The 18,194-nt window shown below is 35.1% G+C and overlaps 1 protein-coding gene across 1 annotated transcript in view; it reads left to right on the plus strand.

The window, feature by feature from the left end:
* Nucleotides 1-18,194, plus strand: part of Cdk19 (cyclin dependent kinase 19) — a 157,178-nt gene that overhangs the window by 104,041 nt on the left and 34,943 nt on the right. Inside the window, exon 4 of the mRNA XM_026389656.2 lies at nt 149-289. Within this exon, the coding sequence (XP_026245441.1) occupies nt 149-289 (141 nt within the window). The remainder of the gene's footprint in view (nt 1-148; nt 290-18,194) is intronic.

Consider the following 18,194-nt stretch of genomic DNA (forward strand, 5'->3'; position numbering starts at 1 on the left):
ACCTTATTCAAGTTATTTTCTTTGTGTCCTTTGCCTTTAAAAAGTAATTTTTAAAATATAGAGCATTTATTACAGCCTCAATTGTGTTTTATTGGCATAGATACTAGTGAAGACTATATATCATTATAGTATTTTTTTTTATTTTTAGCATATTATTAAGTTTCACCGTGCATCAAAAGCAAATAAAAAGCCCATGCAGTTGCCAAGATCTATGGTTAAATCATTACTTTACCAGATTCTTGATGGTATCCATTATCTCCATGCAAATTGGGTGCTTCACAGAGACCTGGTAAGTGTGCTTCTTTAAAATGCATCAATATGTCTTTTCTTCCTTTTTTAAGAAAATCTTTTCTTCTTGGTACAATTATAATAATATTATCTATAGAAAATTTTGAAATTATACATGAGCAAAGAAGGAATGAAAAAGAAGGAATGAAAATTACATATAAGCTTCTAATCAAAATATTACCTTTATTAAATTGGTATATATTATTTCATTGTGATTTTTAACAAATTATTAGTGTATAATTTTAATGGAGTAGTTGTATGTGAAACAAGTACATTTCAGTTCAGGTTGTTCTTCATATTATTGCTTATTATCAGAGAAACATTAATAACATTGAGTTCTCATTTTTTTTTTTTTTGATCCTTAAGACCTAAACTCAGGGCTGGGGATGTGGCTCAAGCGGTAGCGCGCTCGCCTGGCATGCGTGCGGCCCGGGTTCGATCCTCAGCACCACATACCAACAAAGATGTTGTGTCCGTGGAGAACTAAAAAAAATAATTATTAAAAATTCTCTCTCTCTCTCTCTCTCTCTCTCTCCTCTCTCTCCTCTCTCTCTTCTCTCTCTCTTTCTTTAAAAAAAAAAAAAAAAAAAGACCTAAACTGAAATAAGGATATTGCATCTGGTAAAAAGAATGTTGTAATTAGCATTAATAATAAATAAATGAATAAATAGACCTAACAGGTAAAATATGCTTATTAGGCAAATTAGCCACAATTCAAATGTTTAAATTTAAAAATTTTTTTAAATAAATTTAAAAATGCAGAATGTATTACAATTCATATTACACATAGAGCACAATTTTTCATATCTCTGGTTGTATTTAAAGTATATTCACACCAATTCGTGTCTTGCATGTACTTTGGATAATGATGTCCATCACATTCCACCATCATTGCTAACCCCTTGCCCCCTCCCATCCCCTCCCACCCTCTGCCCTATCTAGAGTTCATCTACTCCTCCCATGCTCCCCCTCCCTACCCAACTATGAATCAGCTTCCTTACGTCAGAGAAAACATTCAGCATTTGTTTTTTTGGGATTGGCTAACTTCACTTAGCATTATCTTCTTCAACTCCATCTATTTACCTGAAAATGCCATGATTTTATTCTCTTTTAATGCTGAGTAATGTTCCATTGTGTTAAGAGTGTGTTTATATGCCACATTTTAAAAATCCATTCATCTATTGAAGGGCATCTAGGTTGGTTCCACAGTTTAGCTATTGTGAATTGTGCTGCTATAAACATTGATGTGGCTGTGTCCCTGTAGTATGCTGTTTTTAAGACCTTTGGGTATAGACCGAAGAGAGGGATAGCTGGGTCAAATGGTGGTTCCAATAACCCAGTCAGTACATTAATGGGCCAAGGACCTGAACAGACACTTTTCAGAGGAGGATATACAATCAGTAAACAAATATATGAAAAAATGTTCTCATCTCTAACAATTAGAGAAATGAAAATCAAAACTACTCTATGATTTCATCTCACTCCTGTCAGAATGGCAGCTATTATGAAAGCAAACAATAAGTATCGGCGAGGATGTGGGGGAAAAGGAACACTCATACATTGCCGATGGGACTGAAAATGTTTAAATTTTGATTTTTTTTTTTATTCAGTGTACTTACAAAAGACATTTACTAATATCAAATTGTATGTTAGATATTAATTATTATTTTAGTTTATTTTGATGAGTCCCCCCCTTTTTTCCCCTCTCTCCCTCCCTTTTTTTCCTTCCTTACTAGAGATTGAGCCCAAGGGCTCTCCACCACTGAGCTATACCCCTAGTCCTTTATTTTATTTTATTTTAAGACAGTCTCATTAAGTTGCAGAGACTGTCCTTGAATTTGCAATCCTTCTGCCTCAGCCGCCTCTGTAGCTGGGATTACAGGTATGTGCCACCATGCTCAGCATTTTCTTTTCTTTTTTGTTTTTGTTTTTTGGTGCCTGGACAGGGACACAAACCCTGTTTGTTTTTTCATAAAAAGATATGAGTAATGAATAGCTATAATCCTCATGAGTTAATCACTGGAGATTTTATTTTGCATCCCCCTTCATGAGTGACTTTGTGATAATTTATTTTTTAGGCTTTTGAGAATTTAAGTGATGTGGTAGGAATAAATCCAGGGTAGATTTAAGTTTTATTAACTGAGGAGACATGTTTATTACAGAAAGGAATGAAAATATAAAGAGATCAGGTGAATATCCCTTGGTTCTTAGGCCTAGACATCTAACTTGACTGTCTCTTCTAAATGATCGTGACTACAGAATATGCATTTGCCATTTTGGCAGAAGCATTTTACTGTATCATTTTAATTATAGGGTTCTTCAAGACTTCCAACTATTATCCCATGAATCAACATGTTTAAAAATGGTTCTTAGGTATATGAAGTTATTGTAGATTAATCTCATAGATTGTGTTAAGATTTTAATTTGTTTTACACTTAATTTAACCTCTGTGAGTTATATTTTCGTGGTTATAATTATGTTTAAACCATTGATTGGAATTCTTTTGGTGAGGAGTAATTAATTTGAGTTTTCTTTCATTTTTGAAGTTGTATATTTTGTGTAATATTATCACCTGAGTTCTACTGATAAAATTCACCATGGCTAAGACTCATTTTTTCCCATCCAAACTTGCTGCTGGTTTACTGTCCCTCTTTTAAGGTTATGGCACCACCCACCTCTTACACTAGAAACATCTTTTACCTTTTTGCAAACTGTTCATTGCATTTCACATTCAGAACTTGTCAAGTTCTTTTTAGTGTCATCTCTAAAATATCTCTTCCATTCATCTATTACCATCCCTAGTACCTCATTCCTTTCTGGTGTTATAGTAATGGCCTCTTTGTTTGTTTCCTTGTCAGTAATTTCTTTCCAGTCTACTTTAGACCCACTGGCTATTTATGTATTTATGTTCAAGAACTTTGAAATAGTTTCTTATCCAACAACTAAAGTTCTAGTTTCTTATTTTGCTTTCAGGGTCTTACCACATTTAGCTCCAACTGCCTTTAAAATTTTTCTCTGTCCCTGCCATCTTTTACAGATATTATATTATTGAACTATTGATTGTTTTCTATATCCTTCTGAGATTTCCTGACTCAATGGCCTTTATTCCCCTGTCTTAAAACTCTTTGCTCTTCATCTACATATCCAAATATTACCTGTCTTTTAGGGTGAAGCACAAATTTTAAAATTTGCCTCATTTATTTTTACTTAGAAATAATCTCTCCTTGTTATTGGTTCCTGTTATACTTTATCTGTATTCTCTTAGTATTATTTATGTGTATAGGTTTCTTAGATTATCTCCTTGATTGTAAACTTCTTGAGACTGCAGAATCTGTTGTCTGATCCTTTTTGCATATCACTACCCCTGTACACAAAAGGTGTAGAGGAAATATTTTCTCAGAGAATGAATACCAGTGAGAATATTGATTATTATGGCATTTTTGATGAAGTATTTGAACACTTGTCCTTAGTAAATATTTATTATTTTCTTGTGTGTGTAAAATAGAAAGGAATAGAAACAGTATAAATATGACAGCATCAAAGGCCTTCTTAAGGGCTTATAGTCCAAGAGAAGAAATATGACGTACATACAGTTACACTGTGAAACAGGTGAGAGAATGTGATTGTGGCTATACAAAAGGACAGACTAAATGGTGTTAAACATCAGAAGAGGTTCTAGTGGGGGGCTGGGGGTAGCTTCAGAGAGCATGTTGCATTTGAGTTGGACTTTGAAGGGTGTGTAGAATTGAGGGATTTAGAGGAGTTTTGGATGTAAAATAGCTGAGGCCAGAAGCACTTGTATTGTCTCAGAATGGCTATATAGTTCTGCTTAGCTCACATATGATAATTGGATAGTGTGGGATAAGCCTGGAAATATGTTGTTTGGAGCCTGATTAAAACAGGCCTTAAATATCAGACTATGGAGTTTGGGGAGTTATTATAAGTTACCACAAGTTTATAAACAAAAAAAAAATGGAATTTTTCCTTCTGCTAAACATCACCAATGATAACTATTACCTTGCCTATAGGATGGATGAAATGGTGAAATTTTTTTAAAATATTTTTTTAGTTGTAGTTGGACACAATACCTTTATTTTACTTATTTATTTTTACGTGGTGCTGTGGATCAAACCCAGAGCCTCGCATGTGCTAGGCAAACACTCTACTGAGCCCCAACCCCAGCCCCTGAAAACGTGTTTTGAGTGTGATTCTTCCCTAGTGTAGTGCTTATTATATTTTACCCGTACATTAACTGAATGGCTCTGCTGCTCAAATAATTTACATGTGAAACCTTGAACCATGTAGTGTAAGATATTCTCCATAATTCTTTTCACTGACCAGAAGTCCTGATATCTGGACCACATTGTCATGATTTTGAAAAAATTTTCAGAAGTAGAAGATTTAAATTGTTACTCTGTAGATAAAATAAATATAAAATATGAATATAATGCTAAAAGGAGAATGATGGAAACATTTGAAGAAACATTTTTATGAGTTTTAGAATTGCTATTTTAGTCAATGAATAGGTTTTTTTTGTTTTTGTTTTTATTAATGCATAAATTTCTATTGCTGAAAGATATCGGTTTTATACTGCTTGTTAGTCGCAACTGTTTCAGAGTAACTTACCATCTCTAAATTTTCACTTGATGTGAGAAATCCAAACAATTAAAGTAAATATACATTTTTAGTGTAGTAATCTAAAACTACAGCCAGTGTTTTGGACTTCACATACAGAAGCATTACGTCATCAAAAAGGTTGATGTTGGGCTGGGGATATAACTCAGTTGATAGAGCACTTGCCTCACATGCACAAGGCTCTGGGTTTAATCCCCAGCACCACCAAAAAAAAAAAAAGTTGATATTTTTCATCATGATTGGTTTCATATCTTGAACAACATTTTAATTATTTGATTTGGATCCTATGATTTAATACAATAGTAGAGAATTTAAATAAAATCCCCCCAAAATTATTTAAATTAAGGCATTGCTTTTTTTTTTTTTTTTTTTTTTTTTAAAGAGAGAGTGAGAGAGGAGAGAGAGAGAGAGAGAGAGAGAATTTTTAATATTTATTTTTTTGTTCTCGGCGGACACAACATCTTTGTTTGTATGTGGTGCTGAGGATCGAACCCGGGCCTCACGCATGCCAGATGAGCGCGCTACCGCTTGAGCCACATCCCCAGCCCCAAGGCATTGCTTTTAAAAGGAAAGGAAAGCTAAGTATATTCATCTTGGCTGAGAGATAGCCTTTTCACTGTCTATATAAATCTATAAATATTTGTAACTTGTAAACACTAAGGGAGGAAAGATATATTTTAATTTTACAGCAGGATATAACTAAGAGTAAGAAGATGAAATATAGGATGACTCATTTTTATGGGATTACTATTCCGGTAGGTTGGAGGAATGCCAAGATATAATTTATCTCTTTTTCATATTATGAGCTTCTTGAAAGCAAAGTTCATACCTCACTAATTTTTGTAGGCTTGGTGTTGGCATATTGTTTCTTCTCATAAGTTACTTGAGTAGAATTTCAGTAAAGCATCTGGTAGTTTCACATTATTCTTTTGCAAGGATGGAGAAATGCTGGCTCAATGATAGTATCATTAAGTAGATTCATGGTTCCTTAGTTACAGAATATATGCTACTGGACCAGTGGCATAAGCTAAACTACAAGCTAGACTATCCTTTTCACTATTATATCCCAGAACCTAACACACAATAGTAATGAGGTTTTTATTAAATGAAGAATTTGAATGAATGTACCACAGCCCCAACCTAGCTCTCTCTTTTAGAAAATATTCATGGAAGTACTATTTCAAAACTTGAACTTGAGTTTTGAATAATAGTTATTCTTCACATTGGTGGCTGAACTTGCAGTCTATAAGCAAAAATAATATATGGTTGGCAAACATATGGAATTTTGTGAGATCCAGTTGAAAGACAAAATAATGTTTTTTTCCAGAAATCTTTTGGGTTTTGTTGTTGATTAACATCTTTTAAACATTTTGGGTTGTCAAAAATTCACTTGTATTAGAGACCTATTAGAAGTCTACTGAAGTAGCAATAACACCACCCAAACAAAAACCAAATAGCAGTGGGGCGTGGTGGCGCATGCCTGAAATCCCAGTGGCTTGGGAGGCTAAGGCAAGAGGATTTCGAGTTTAAGGCCAGCCCCAGCAACTTAGTGAAGACCTAAGCAATTCAGTGACCCCCTGTTTCTAAATTTAAAAAGGGAGGGGGGCTGGGGATGTGGCTCAGTGGTTGAGTACCCTCCCAAATAAAATACAATAAAAACCAAAGAACAAAAAAAACTAATACTTTGAGTGAGATGTGATTTCAGTTGATTAAAGAAAGTGATGCAATAGATAGTCTAGCTCCAGAGAAAAGTGCATTATATGATATAGTACTAATTGATATGAACTATAGTTTTGGTGTTTTTTTTTTCCTATGGTATCTGTTTGTTCAGGCAGAATACTTATTGGATTTTCAGCAGCCTTCTAGATTATTACATGCTGTTTATGTCTGTATTAGTTATCATTGCTGCATAACAAATTAACCCAAATTTTAATGACTTAAAACAACATTTATTACTTCACAGCTTCTGTGGTACATAAATCCAGATGTGGCTTATCTGCGTTCTTATGAGTAGATGGGTGGAGGTTGACCCTGGTTCCTTGCCACATGAATCCCCCATAGAGCATCTCACAACACAGCAGTTTGTTTTATAGGGGTTAGAGGGCAAAAGAGAGTGTGGCTTAACTAGATAGAAGTCAATCTTTTGTAACCTAATTATGAAAATGACATTCCTTACTTTTGCTATATGCTGTTCATTAGAAGCAAGTCACTAGATGCAAACCATGTCCCAAGAGGGGAAGTTTTTGTTTTGTTTTAACAGACAAGAGTTTATTAGATAAAGTATAGATAGAGTATAGATGCCCAGAATAGGTACTGGGTTGACCACCTCTGGGGAAAATAGGATGCCTCTTAAAGAGTTGGGGATTTTTAAGGGATTTGGGTTCCTTTGTTCTTGCCTTAGTTTCTCATTTCCTCTTAAGTGATTTATTACCCTTTGTATAGCCTTCAGCAAAATTTCTTTTCTGTACTGTTTAGTATTTGTGAAAGTTTGACTAACATAAGAGCTCACTTATTGCAAAATTATCTAGAAATATCTGTGTGCAATATAGCTTCTATTCATATTCTGACAAGGAAATCCCTGAAGTCTTTGGTTTTGTCTCTGCTGAAAAGGGCCTGATAAGACAAATGGGTTACATATCAAAAAAAAAAAAAGTCACTAGATTCTTACTATAACCCTCATGCCAGTGTTTTGGTGGCATTTGAATAATTATTGTATTAGAATTTTTAGCCTTACTGAGTTCTTATGATATATGGGAGCTCAGAGATTCTGTACTTAAAAAATTATTTCAAAGATAGCTAATCATGATCCATAAATCTTAGGATTACTCATGTATAAAATGGGGGCCATAATAGGTAATTTATATGGCTCTTGACCCCCAATTTAAACTTACAAAGTTTCTGGATTCCTCCTTATTTCCCTTCTATAGGTGCTCCTGGAAAATCTGTCTTGATCCTCTCAGTAATCCAAATGTGCCCTTTATTTTAATCTCTTTCTTTCTCAGAAGTCCTTTAGCCAGATATTCATTCTAACCCCTTCTGCTTTACAAAATAGAAAACTAGTATAAATATGTAAAACATGCCTTTTGGTATTAAAAAATCAAAATACTATGTTTTAATAATGGTTGTGTTTTATTAGTTTTTATTAGAAAAAAAAACCCCCATATCTCTGCTATTCAGGCCTGTAACCACTTCTAAAAGGCAGACAAAGAAGTGCATTGTTAACTGTTGGCAGTGCTGTGTTGGCAGGCATTGTACTGTGAGTATCAAAGTTTGATTAACATAAGTGTTGTGTTACGGATATTCCCAGCCTAGTTTAAGGTAAAATGAAATTAATCACAGCATTTAATAGTATATGCTATTCCTGATGTAAGATAGCCTGCATCTACCTGTAAGCATGAAACTTCCAGCTGGAAATACATTTTACTAGGAAATAAACAGCATAAACAGTGGTGAGTTTCTCTGAATAGAAAGACACATTTAATCCAGAAGTACCTAAAATATGGCACTAATATAATTTTAAAACCTAACTATAATTTTTAACTAGATTGTCTATTTTTTAACTATATTCCCATGGTGGGGATACTTGTTTGCAGACTTAAAGTATTTGCTTTACCAACATATTTTAACTTCTTAGCATGTACAGAGCCAGGCACAGTGATGCATGTCTGTAATCTCAGAGGCTTGAGAGACTGCAGAGGATCACAAGTTCAAAGCCATCCTCAGCAATTAGCAAGACCCTGTTTCAAAACAAAAAATATAAAAGGGCTGGGGTCATGGCTCAGTGATTAAGCATCCCTGGGTTTAATCCCCAGTACAAAAACAAACAAACAAAAAACCACCAACAAACCAAAACAAAAACCCATATACCAGACACTATGCAGAGCACTGGGAATACAGGGAGTAATACAGTTGCTTCCCCCAATGGGTGTATGGCGGGAAGATTTAATAAAACAGATAATCATAAAACAACAGGGTTATAAAAAATTATGAGATACATTTTAAGGATTAGCTAATAAGCATAAGGAATTGAGAATACAGATGTAGAACATTTAACTAGCTTAGATGGGGACTCTCTTGAAGGTCCATACTGAGCTGAAATTAAAAGGGTGAGTAGAAATTAATAAGGTAAAAATGAGTGGAGAAGGAGAGGATTTCAGGTAGAGGAGACAGCTTACATTAAAGGACACAGGCTTGCTTTTTGTTGCTGGGACAACAAAAAGAAAATTTAGGAGGAAAGATTTATTTTTGCTCATATTTCAGTCATGGTCAGCCAGCTCCAAGGTAGAAACTTCATTCAGAAGCCTTAAAAGAGGGGAAAGAAATAGTAGGAGGTCCCCGAGCAGGGGTGGGGAGCATGTACCATCAGTGGATTAGTCTACCAGTAAGGTCAGAACCTTCATGATCCAATCGTTTTTCAAGGGTGCTACCTCTGAACACTGCTGCTTTGGAGACCAGGCCTTCAATATATGAGCCTTTGTGGGACACTTCATATCCAAACCAGTAATGATGGTTCTTAATTGCCCTGTTTAGAAGTATGGATTTTTCCGTTTGCCAGTTTCCTGAGCTGGTCAAGTTTTAAAGACAGACCACTGAGACAGTTATGGAGGGTTGGTTTGAGGATTCAGGGAGAGTAGCTTTATCAGGTTGTTCAAGTCAGCTAGTTGAGAAGTCATGAAGACCTAGGGCAGAGGTGAACAGCATAAAGAAGAGGGAAGATAATAGGTAAACATTTAGGACTGAAGTCATATTTGAGGATTGATTAGATTTGAGGGATAAAAGACAGAATGGAGTTCAGACTTCTGCTTTTGTTGACTGAGAAGCGAATACTGCAAAAAGAGGCGGTTTTGAAAGGGAAAGGTAATTCAGTTTGGACAAGGTTCATTGTGATGATTGTAGAGATGGACAACATACAACTGACATAACTCTAAGGTACAGTGCAGGATTAGAGCCCTAGAAGTCTACACTTGGGAGTCTCAGCACGTAGGTGACTTCTGAAATCCTCAAATAAACCAGAATCAGAATTTTCAAAGAACCTATGTTCAGGAGTGAGCTTGGTATTAATTGGGGTAAGTGCTTTTTCTGGTTTTCTGACACTTCTTTTAAAATTGGGAAGTCATCTATCAAAGGAACATTAGTAATTCATTTGTTTGTTTATTCATTCAACAAAAGTTTTCTTTTAAAAAATTATTTATGATATGCTTAGATTTCAACAGATATATACAGTGACAGAACTTCCTCTCTGCCTTCTAGGAAGTTGCAATCACAATGATCACATTCTCTATAATTTTTAAATATAGATTCTATTATCCAATTAATGAGGTTATTTTAAGGGCTAAACAGTTATGATAGACTAATACTGTTTGTAAATGACCATTGTGTTTGCTAAATAAAAGAAAGCATAGACCTTACTCTTAGTAGTTATTTGTCCTATATGCTGCAAAACAATCTTATTTGTTTGGGGTGAACAATGAAGAACAGTGTACAGAAAGGAACATGAACTGAAGGTTTTCTCCTGGGAATGTTCTTCTGTAGCAAATGTAAAGGGAATTGTGCCAACACTATGTTTAAATAAAAGTACAGTTGTAGTCATTAATATCAGGCCTGCACTGTTCATTGTTTTTAGAAACCAGTCCAATTGACATTCTGATTGTTCTTGTTCCTATTATTCAGGATTGTAGACAATTGTGTTTGGGTTTTTCTGTCTTCCCCCATTGGTGCTGATAAGAGTCATATTGTGAGTTTCATATATTTGTTCTAAATGTCTTGGGGTGGGGAATGAAAAGCAAATGTGGTAAAATGACTGTGTGTTTTTAAGGCTGTTCTATTTATGATGCCAGTTAACTGAAATAAATTCAATCCTGTGGAAAAAAAGATACTATAAAAGGGAAAAAGCAAATCTGGAGTGCATGTAGAGCATCATGAATATAAATTGAATTAACTAAATTCTGCAAAAACACAGATATTTCAGTGATATCTTCTGAGTGGTTGTTTTATTTATCCCATTATTTCCTTCTCTTTTGCCTTGAAAATACAATTGAACTAAAGCAAACCTTGTAGAATTGATTTGTCTGATTTTATTGCTGATAACTTAAATGTGAGCCATCCAACTACTGCCATTTCTACTGTTTCTATGGTAACCAAAGTGTGCAAACCCAGCAGTATCACTTTCTTTCACAGCTGGCATTTTTTGTTCACAGTAAGAATAGGAGTTTTAGTAAAGCATAGTCTATGTTAATTGGGATGTAACTAGGTCAGAACAATTTTGGTATCCTTTCTTCATCATTTAGATTTGTGTGTGGGTATGGGTTATGTGTGTGAACTGAAGTTTCCTTTTTTAAACAATACATATACTTTCACTGAAAGTAATCACTGTAGGTGGTCTTTTTAAAATTAAACATAAGTGCTGGGGTCATAGCACAGTGGTAGAGTACTTGCCTATCATGTGTAAGGCATGGGTTCGATTCTCTGCACTGCATATACATAAAGATTCATTGACAACTAAAAAATGTTTTAAAATGAAACATCTATGTATATAATTCAGCATGGAATCTTGCTTGGATGGAGGTATTCTGAAATTTGCCCCAAAGACCCTATAGAAAAATGAAGTTTCTGGCACAGTGGCACATGTCTGTAATCCCAGCCACACAGCAAGTTGAGTCAGGAGGATTTCAAGGTCAGCCTGGGCAATTTAGACCATGTCTTAAAATTAAATAAAAAAGGGGTGATGTAGGTCAGAGGTAGAGCACTTGCCTAGCATGCATGAGATAAGACTTTGGGTTGAATCAATACCACCATGCACATACCCATGTGAGAGAAAAGAGCTGGGCGCGGTGGCGCATGCCTGTAATCCCAGTGGCTCTCTAGAGGCTGAGACAGAAGAATCGTGAGTTCAAAGCCAGCCTCAGCAATGGCGAGGTGCTAATCAACTCAGTGAGACCCTGTCTGTAAATAAAATACAAAATAGGGCTGGGGATGTGGCTCAATGATTGAGTCCCTCTGAGTTCAATTCCCAGGACTCCATGGCAGCCCTTCCCCACGCCCCTGCAAAGAAAAAGAGAAAAGAAAAGTGAATACTTTGAAAAGTTAAACACATTTTCATGTTGATTGTATAAATTATTTTGTTTATATTGTTACTTTGAAACATAAAATATCTTGTGACCTTAACATTTATTTACTTTTCTGAAGGGGAGAGGTAGTCCCAGTGAAGGGATGAATATTTTAAAATTATTCCCCTGTGCAATTCTAGGTCTTAATGTACCTGTGGGTAACAGCCCAAGCTCTAGGTTTCTTTCTCAGACTTTATGGAAGAACTCATAGACTACTGTTCCCCTAACTATGCCTCTGCCCTCATCTCAGACTCTGTGTAGAGACCTTATACATAGAGCTTCCATAGGATAGGCTTCAAGTATGTTTCCCAAAGGTATTCTCTAACTTCAGTGCTAGCTAGACTCTCTCTTGCATCTGTTTGTGTCCTCATTCATTGTTCTTGTTGTTTCAACAGTGCAATTGAAAGAATGTCTAACAAGAGTTAGTTAAGTGATATAAAACCTGCTTCCTGTAGTTCTCACATTTGGCAGTTTATTGTATTTTATTTATTTTATAAAGCAGTTTTTGCGCCCATATCTTATACTTAAAAATTATGTTTTATCTTATTGTCTTTATTTTGAAAGTGCCTAAACTCAAACTTTTGGTGTTAACAAATACTGTATAACAAGTGGTATGTAAGATGATTTGTTTGAAAGTTTACAACTTTAAAAATTATGTCCCCTAGAAGTCGCATTCTCATTAAGGCCTTTAAAATTATACTGTAAATCTGCATTACCTTCTTTTCACTTATTTGGGCCACATTCACTGTGCCTGGCTTCTGTAAATGCACAGAGATTATTTTCACTGAGTTGCCAGTGACCTTCTAATTATTCATTCCACTTGTAGCTACTTCTTCCTTTTTAAATTCTCTTATTGTCTAGAATCCTGTTCTATATAGGTTTTTTTTTTTTTACCTTTGATTTTCTTCACAGGTTGTTTCATTGGTTTTTCCCCCCTCCCTTTATTTTCTCCAGTAGTATTTATTTTTTATTTTATTTTTAAATATACGCTTCTCTTATTGTAAATAACTAAATTTTACAAAATCAAACATCACAGAAATACATAATGTCATGGTAAATGACAATCTTTCCAAATCCTGCCATCAGAGATTGGGCAGAATATCAAAATCAACCTGTGTTTCTCCCTGTCCTACCTACCCATCCATCCATCCATCTATATTATACAACTATTTAAAATCTAAGGGTAAAAAAGAAGGATAAAATAACAGAATGATGCTAATTCTAGTCATATTAAACCTAAAATCTTTCCTAGTTCCTGTGTGACTCTATGATTAAAAGCCCCCTCCAATCTTTGTCTTAATTCTCCATTGCTTCTCCAACTACTTACTCTTTTCCTCTCACATTGACTCCAGTCAGTTACCTCTACTCTTTTCTCCAGCTGGCTAGCCTGCTAGCTCATCAAGATTCTCCCTAACTGCTACAGACATCATGTCCTTGCTCTTGCCCATCTGCAAACCTGTGGCAGCCCTCACCAACTCTCAGAGCACAGGCTAGACATGCTCAAGAAGGTAGCCAGTTCCAGTTACTAAAGTGACTTGATCTATAAGCAGAATATTTAAAACAGCAAGTAAGTCCTTCCTTGGGTTTCCTTTCTCTATAATCATCACAACTGTATTATTCTGTCCTTCCTAATGCCATGGTTCTCCTTAGCCATGTCTCTAGTTCACTCCAGGTACACTTTTTTTTTTTTTTTAAATTTCTGAATATGAGCTTTATGGATTTTTTCTTTCTTTTTGGTACTAGGGATTGGGACACTCAACCACTGAGCCACATCCCTAGCCCTACATTGTATTTTAAAAATTATTATTATTATTATTATTATTATTTGCATTACAATTCTTAATACACCTTTATACCACAATTTATCATATCTCTGATTGTATATAAGGTATGTTGACACCAAATTCACATCGTCATACATGTATTTTGTATAATGATGAAGGTCTCCTTCCACCATCCATGCTATTCCCCTTCTCCCTCCCTTTCCCTCCCACCCCTATTCTCTATCTAGAGGTAATCTTCCTCCCTTGCTCTCCCTCCCAACCCCATTTTGAGTCACCCCCCTTACATCAGAAAAGACATTTGGCATTTGTTTTTTTGGGATTGGCTAACTTCACTTAGCATAATCTTCCCTAATGCCATCCATTTCTCTGCAAATGCCATGATCTTATTCTTTTTATTGCTGTGTAATATTCCATTGTGTATAAATGCCACATTTGTTAATCCATTCATCCACTGAAGGATATCTAGGTTGGCTCCACATTTTAACTATTGTGAATTGTGCTGCTATAAACATTGATATGGCTGTGTCCCTGTAGTATGCTGTTTTAGGTCCTTTGGGTATAGTCCGAAGAGAGGAATAGCTGGGTCAAATGGTAGTTCGATTCCCAGCTTTCCAAAGAATCTCCATACTGCTTTCCACATTGGCTGCACCAATTTGCAGTCCCACCAGCAATGTATGAGTGTACCTTTTTCTCCACATCCTTGCCAGCACTTCTTGTTGTTTGTCTTCATAATGGCTGCCACTCTTACTGGAGTGAGATGGTATCTTAGCGTATCTTAGTTTTAATTTGCATTTCTCTGATTGCTAGAGATGATGAGCATTTTTTCATATATTTGTTGATTGATTGTATATCCTCTTCTGAGAAGTATCTGTTCAGGTCCTTGGCCCATTTATTGATTGGATTATTTGTTTACTGGTGCTTATCTTGTTGAGCTCTTTATATACCCTAGAGATTAGAGCTCTATCTGATGTGTGAGGGGTAAAAATTTGTTCCCAGGATGCAGGCTCCCTATTCACCTCACATATTATTTCTTTTGCTGAGAAAAAACTTTTTAGTTTGAATCCATCTCATTTGTTAATTCTTGGTTTTAATTCTTGTGCTATAGGTATCTTATTAAGGAAGTTGGGGCCTAGTCCCATGTGATAGAGATTAGGGCCTACTTTTTCTTCTATTAGACACAGAGTCTCTAGTTTAATCCCTAGAACCTTGATCCATTTTGAGTTAACTTTTGTGTATGGTGAGAGATAGGGATTCGATTTCATTTTGTTGCATATGGATTTCCAGTTTTCCCAGCACCATTTGTTGAAGATGCTATGCTTTCTCCAGTGCATGCTTTTGGCACCTTTGTCTAATATAAGGTAGTTGTAATTTTGTGGGTTAGTCTCTGTGTCCTCTATTCTGTACCATTGGTCTACAGCCTGTTTTGGTGTCAGTACCATGCTGTTTTTGTTACTATTGCTCCGTAGTATAGTTTAAAGTCTGGTACAGCAATACCACCTATTTCACTCTTCCTGGGTCTCTTAGTTTTCCAGATGAATTTCATGATTGCTTTTCCTATTTCTATGAGGAATGCCATTGGAATTTTGATTGGAATTGCATTGAACCTGTATAGTACTTTTGGTAGTATGGTCATTTTAATAATATTAATTCTATCCATGAGCAAGGTAGATCTTTCCATCTTCTAAGGTCTTCTTCTGTTTCTCTCTTTAGGGTTCTATAGTTTTCATTGTAAAGATCTTTCACCTCTTTTGTTAAGTTGATTCCCAAATATTTTATTTTATTTTTTGAGGATATTGTGAATGAGGTAGTTTTCCTCGTTTCCTTTACAGAGGATTTGTCACTGATATACAGAAATGCCTTTGATTTATGGGTGTTGATTTTATATCCTGCCACTTTGTTGAATTCATTTACTATTCTAGAAGTTTCTTGGTAGAGTTTTTTAGATCTTCTAGATAAGAATCATATCATCAGCAAATAGTGATAGTTTAATTTCTTCTTTTCCTATAGTTATTTCTTTAATTTCTTTCGTCTGTCTAATTGCTCTGGCCAGTGTTTCAAGAACTATGTTTAATAGAAGTGTTGAGAGAAGGCATCCCTGATTTGCTCCAGATTTTAGAGGAATGCCTTCAGTTTTTCTCCGTTTAGAATGATGCTGGCCTGAGGCTTAGTGTAGGTAGCTTTTATAATGTTGAGGTAAGTTCCTGTTATCCCTAGTTTTTCTAGTGTTTTGAACATAAAGGGGTGCTGTATTTTGTCAAATTTTTTCTCTGCATGTATTGAGATGATCATATGTTTCTTATCTTTAAGTCTATTGATGTGATGAATTACATTTATTGATTTCCGTATGTTGAACCAACCTTGCATCCCGGGGATGAATCCCACTTGATCATGGTGCACGATCTTTTTGATATGTTTTTGTATCTGATTTGTCCAGGCACACTTTTGCCTCAAGCCTTGCAAGTTGCTCTTCTGCCTGGACTGCTCTTTCCTTAGACATCCAGCTGGCTCACTATTGTACCTCCTTCAGGTCTTATGCAAAATGTTACTTTCTCCAGAAGGCTTTCTCTGAAGAGAAAAGAATGCTTAAACAATGTCGAAGATATCACCTTACCAGTTTATTCAAAACAGTACCTATCCCTATTCCTTGCTTTATTTTCTGTCTTCATTATCTTCTGAATATGTACGTACAAAAGAATATCTAAAATATTTGTATGTCATAAGGCATAAAAATACAGTGAATTGTCAAGAACCTATCACTTAACTCAGTAACTAGAAGATTACCAATAGTATGCTTTTATTTGTTGTTCCATATTCTCCTTCCTCCTCCCAAAAGGGAACAAATATCCTGGATTTGAATCAATTATTCTCTTCTATTTAAAAATGAATTTATCTTCCTGGGTAAGATGGCACACACTTGGAATCCCAGTGACCTGGGAGGCAGATGTAGTGGGATTGCAAGTTCGAGGCACTTTAGTGAGACCCTGTCTAAAAATAACAAATAAATAAATAAGGAATGGGATGTAGCTCAGTTGGAAAGGACTCCTGGGTCCAGATTCCTATTCCCACTCCTCAAAGCACTCCAATACTGGGGCAAGGGGAGAGAAAAGATTTATCTCATTTAGTATATTTAGCTCTGCCTGATTTTAAGCTTTTTGAAAATGGTATCCTGTTGTATATATGTAGTCTTCTAAAACTTGCTTTTTTTATTCAGTGCTTCCACAATTTGAACATGTTTTTACATTTGTTTATATTTCAGTGACTTTTTTCACTACTGTTTTAAAATTTTGTGTTACTCTACCACATTTTTTAAAAAAAATACAAACTGGTATTATGAACATTCTATGGTATATCTAAAAATAGAATTACTGAGTCAAAAGGTATGCATTTGTTTACTTTTGCAAGATGTTGTCAAATTGTTTTCCAAAGAAGTTATACCAGTTTATACTCCAACCAGCAATGTATAGGAATTTCCATTGATCTACTTCCTATTCTTAATTTTTAACCAATCTAGTAAGTAAGATAGTGTCCGTTGTGATCTTACTTTACATTTCCCTTATTGGTTGGGTTGAACATCTTTTCATAATACTTATTAAAAATTTCTGCTTTAGTTGATTATCTGTTTGGACATTTTGCTCATTTTTCTGTTTGGTTGTTTTTCATTTTAACTTGTATGATTTCTTTAATCTTTCTTGCTTGTATGTGTTATAAGTACTTCTTCCAGTTTGTGCTTTGATTTTAAATTTTCTCATTTTTTGATGATTGGAAGTTATTATAACATAGTCAGATTTCTCAGTCTTTTATGATCAGAGTTTTTTGTGACTGAGTTTTTTGTGACTTGTTTTAAGAAATTTAAATCTACCTCAGGATCAAAAAAGATGTTCTCAGACTTTTTCTCTGAAGTTGTAAAGGTTTACTTTTTATTTAGATCTTCAGTTGAAATTGATGTGTGTGTTATTTAGATCTTTGGTCGCAATTGATGTGTGTGTGTGTGTGTGTGTGTGTGTGTGTGTGGAGAGAGAGAGAAAGCGTGATGATTCATTTTATTTTTTCACATTTATACAAATCCTCATCTGTTGTTACTGCATCGTTTTAAAAATAGTTGTTCCTTTTTCCATTGATCTCAAGTTGTTCTTCTGTCAGTATCATGGTTTCCATCATTGATTAGTTTATCTGTTCCTGTACTACCATCACACTGATAATTATCATAGCTCTAAAACAAGCTTTGGTATCTGGTTTTGAGCCAGATTCCTATTCCCACTCCTCAATCCCCTGTATAATATTCTTTGTATCTTGGCTATTCTTAGTCCTTTGCTCTTTTTAGAATCAGCTTTTCAGGTCCTACCTCCCCCATTACAAAAACTCTAATGGGATTTTTTTTAAT

This window comes from Urocitellus parryii, chromosome 8 (assembly GCF_045843805.1).
Source record: "Urocitellus parryii isolate mUroPar1 chromosome 8, mUroPar1.hap1, whole genome shotgun sequence".
NCBI classification, from domain to species: Eukaryota; Metazoa; Chordata; class Mammalia; order Rodentia; family Sciuridae; genus Urocitellus; species Urocitellus parryii.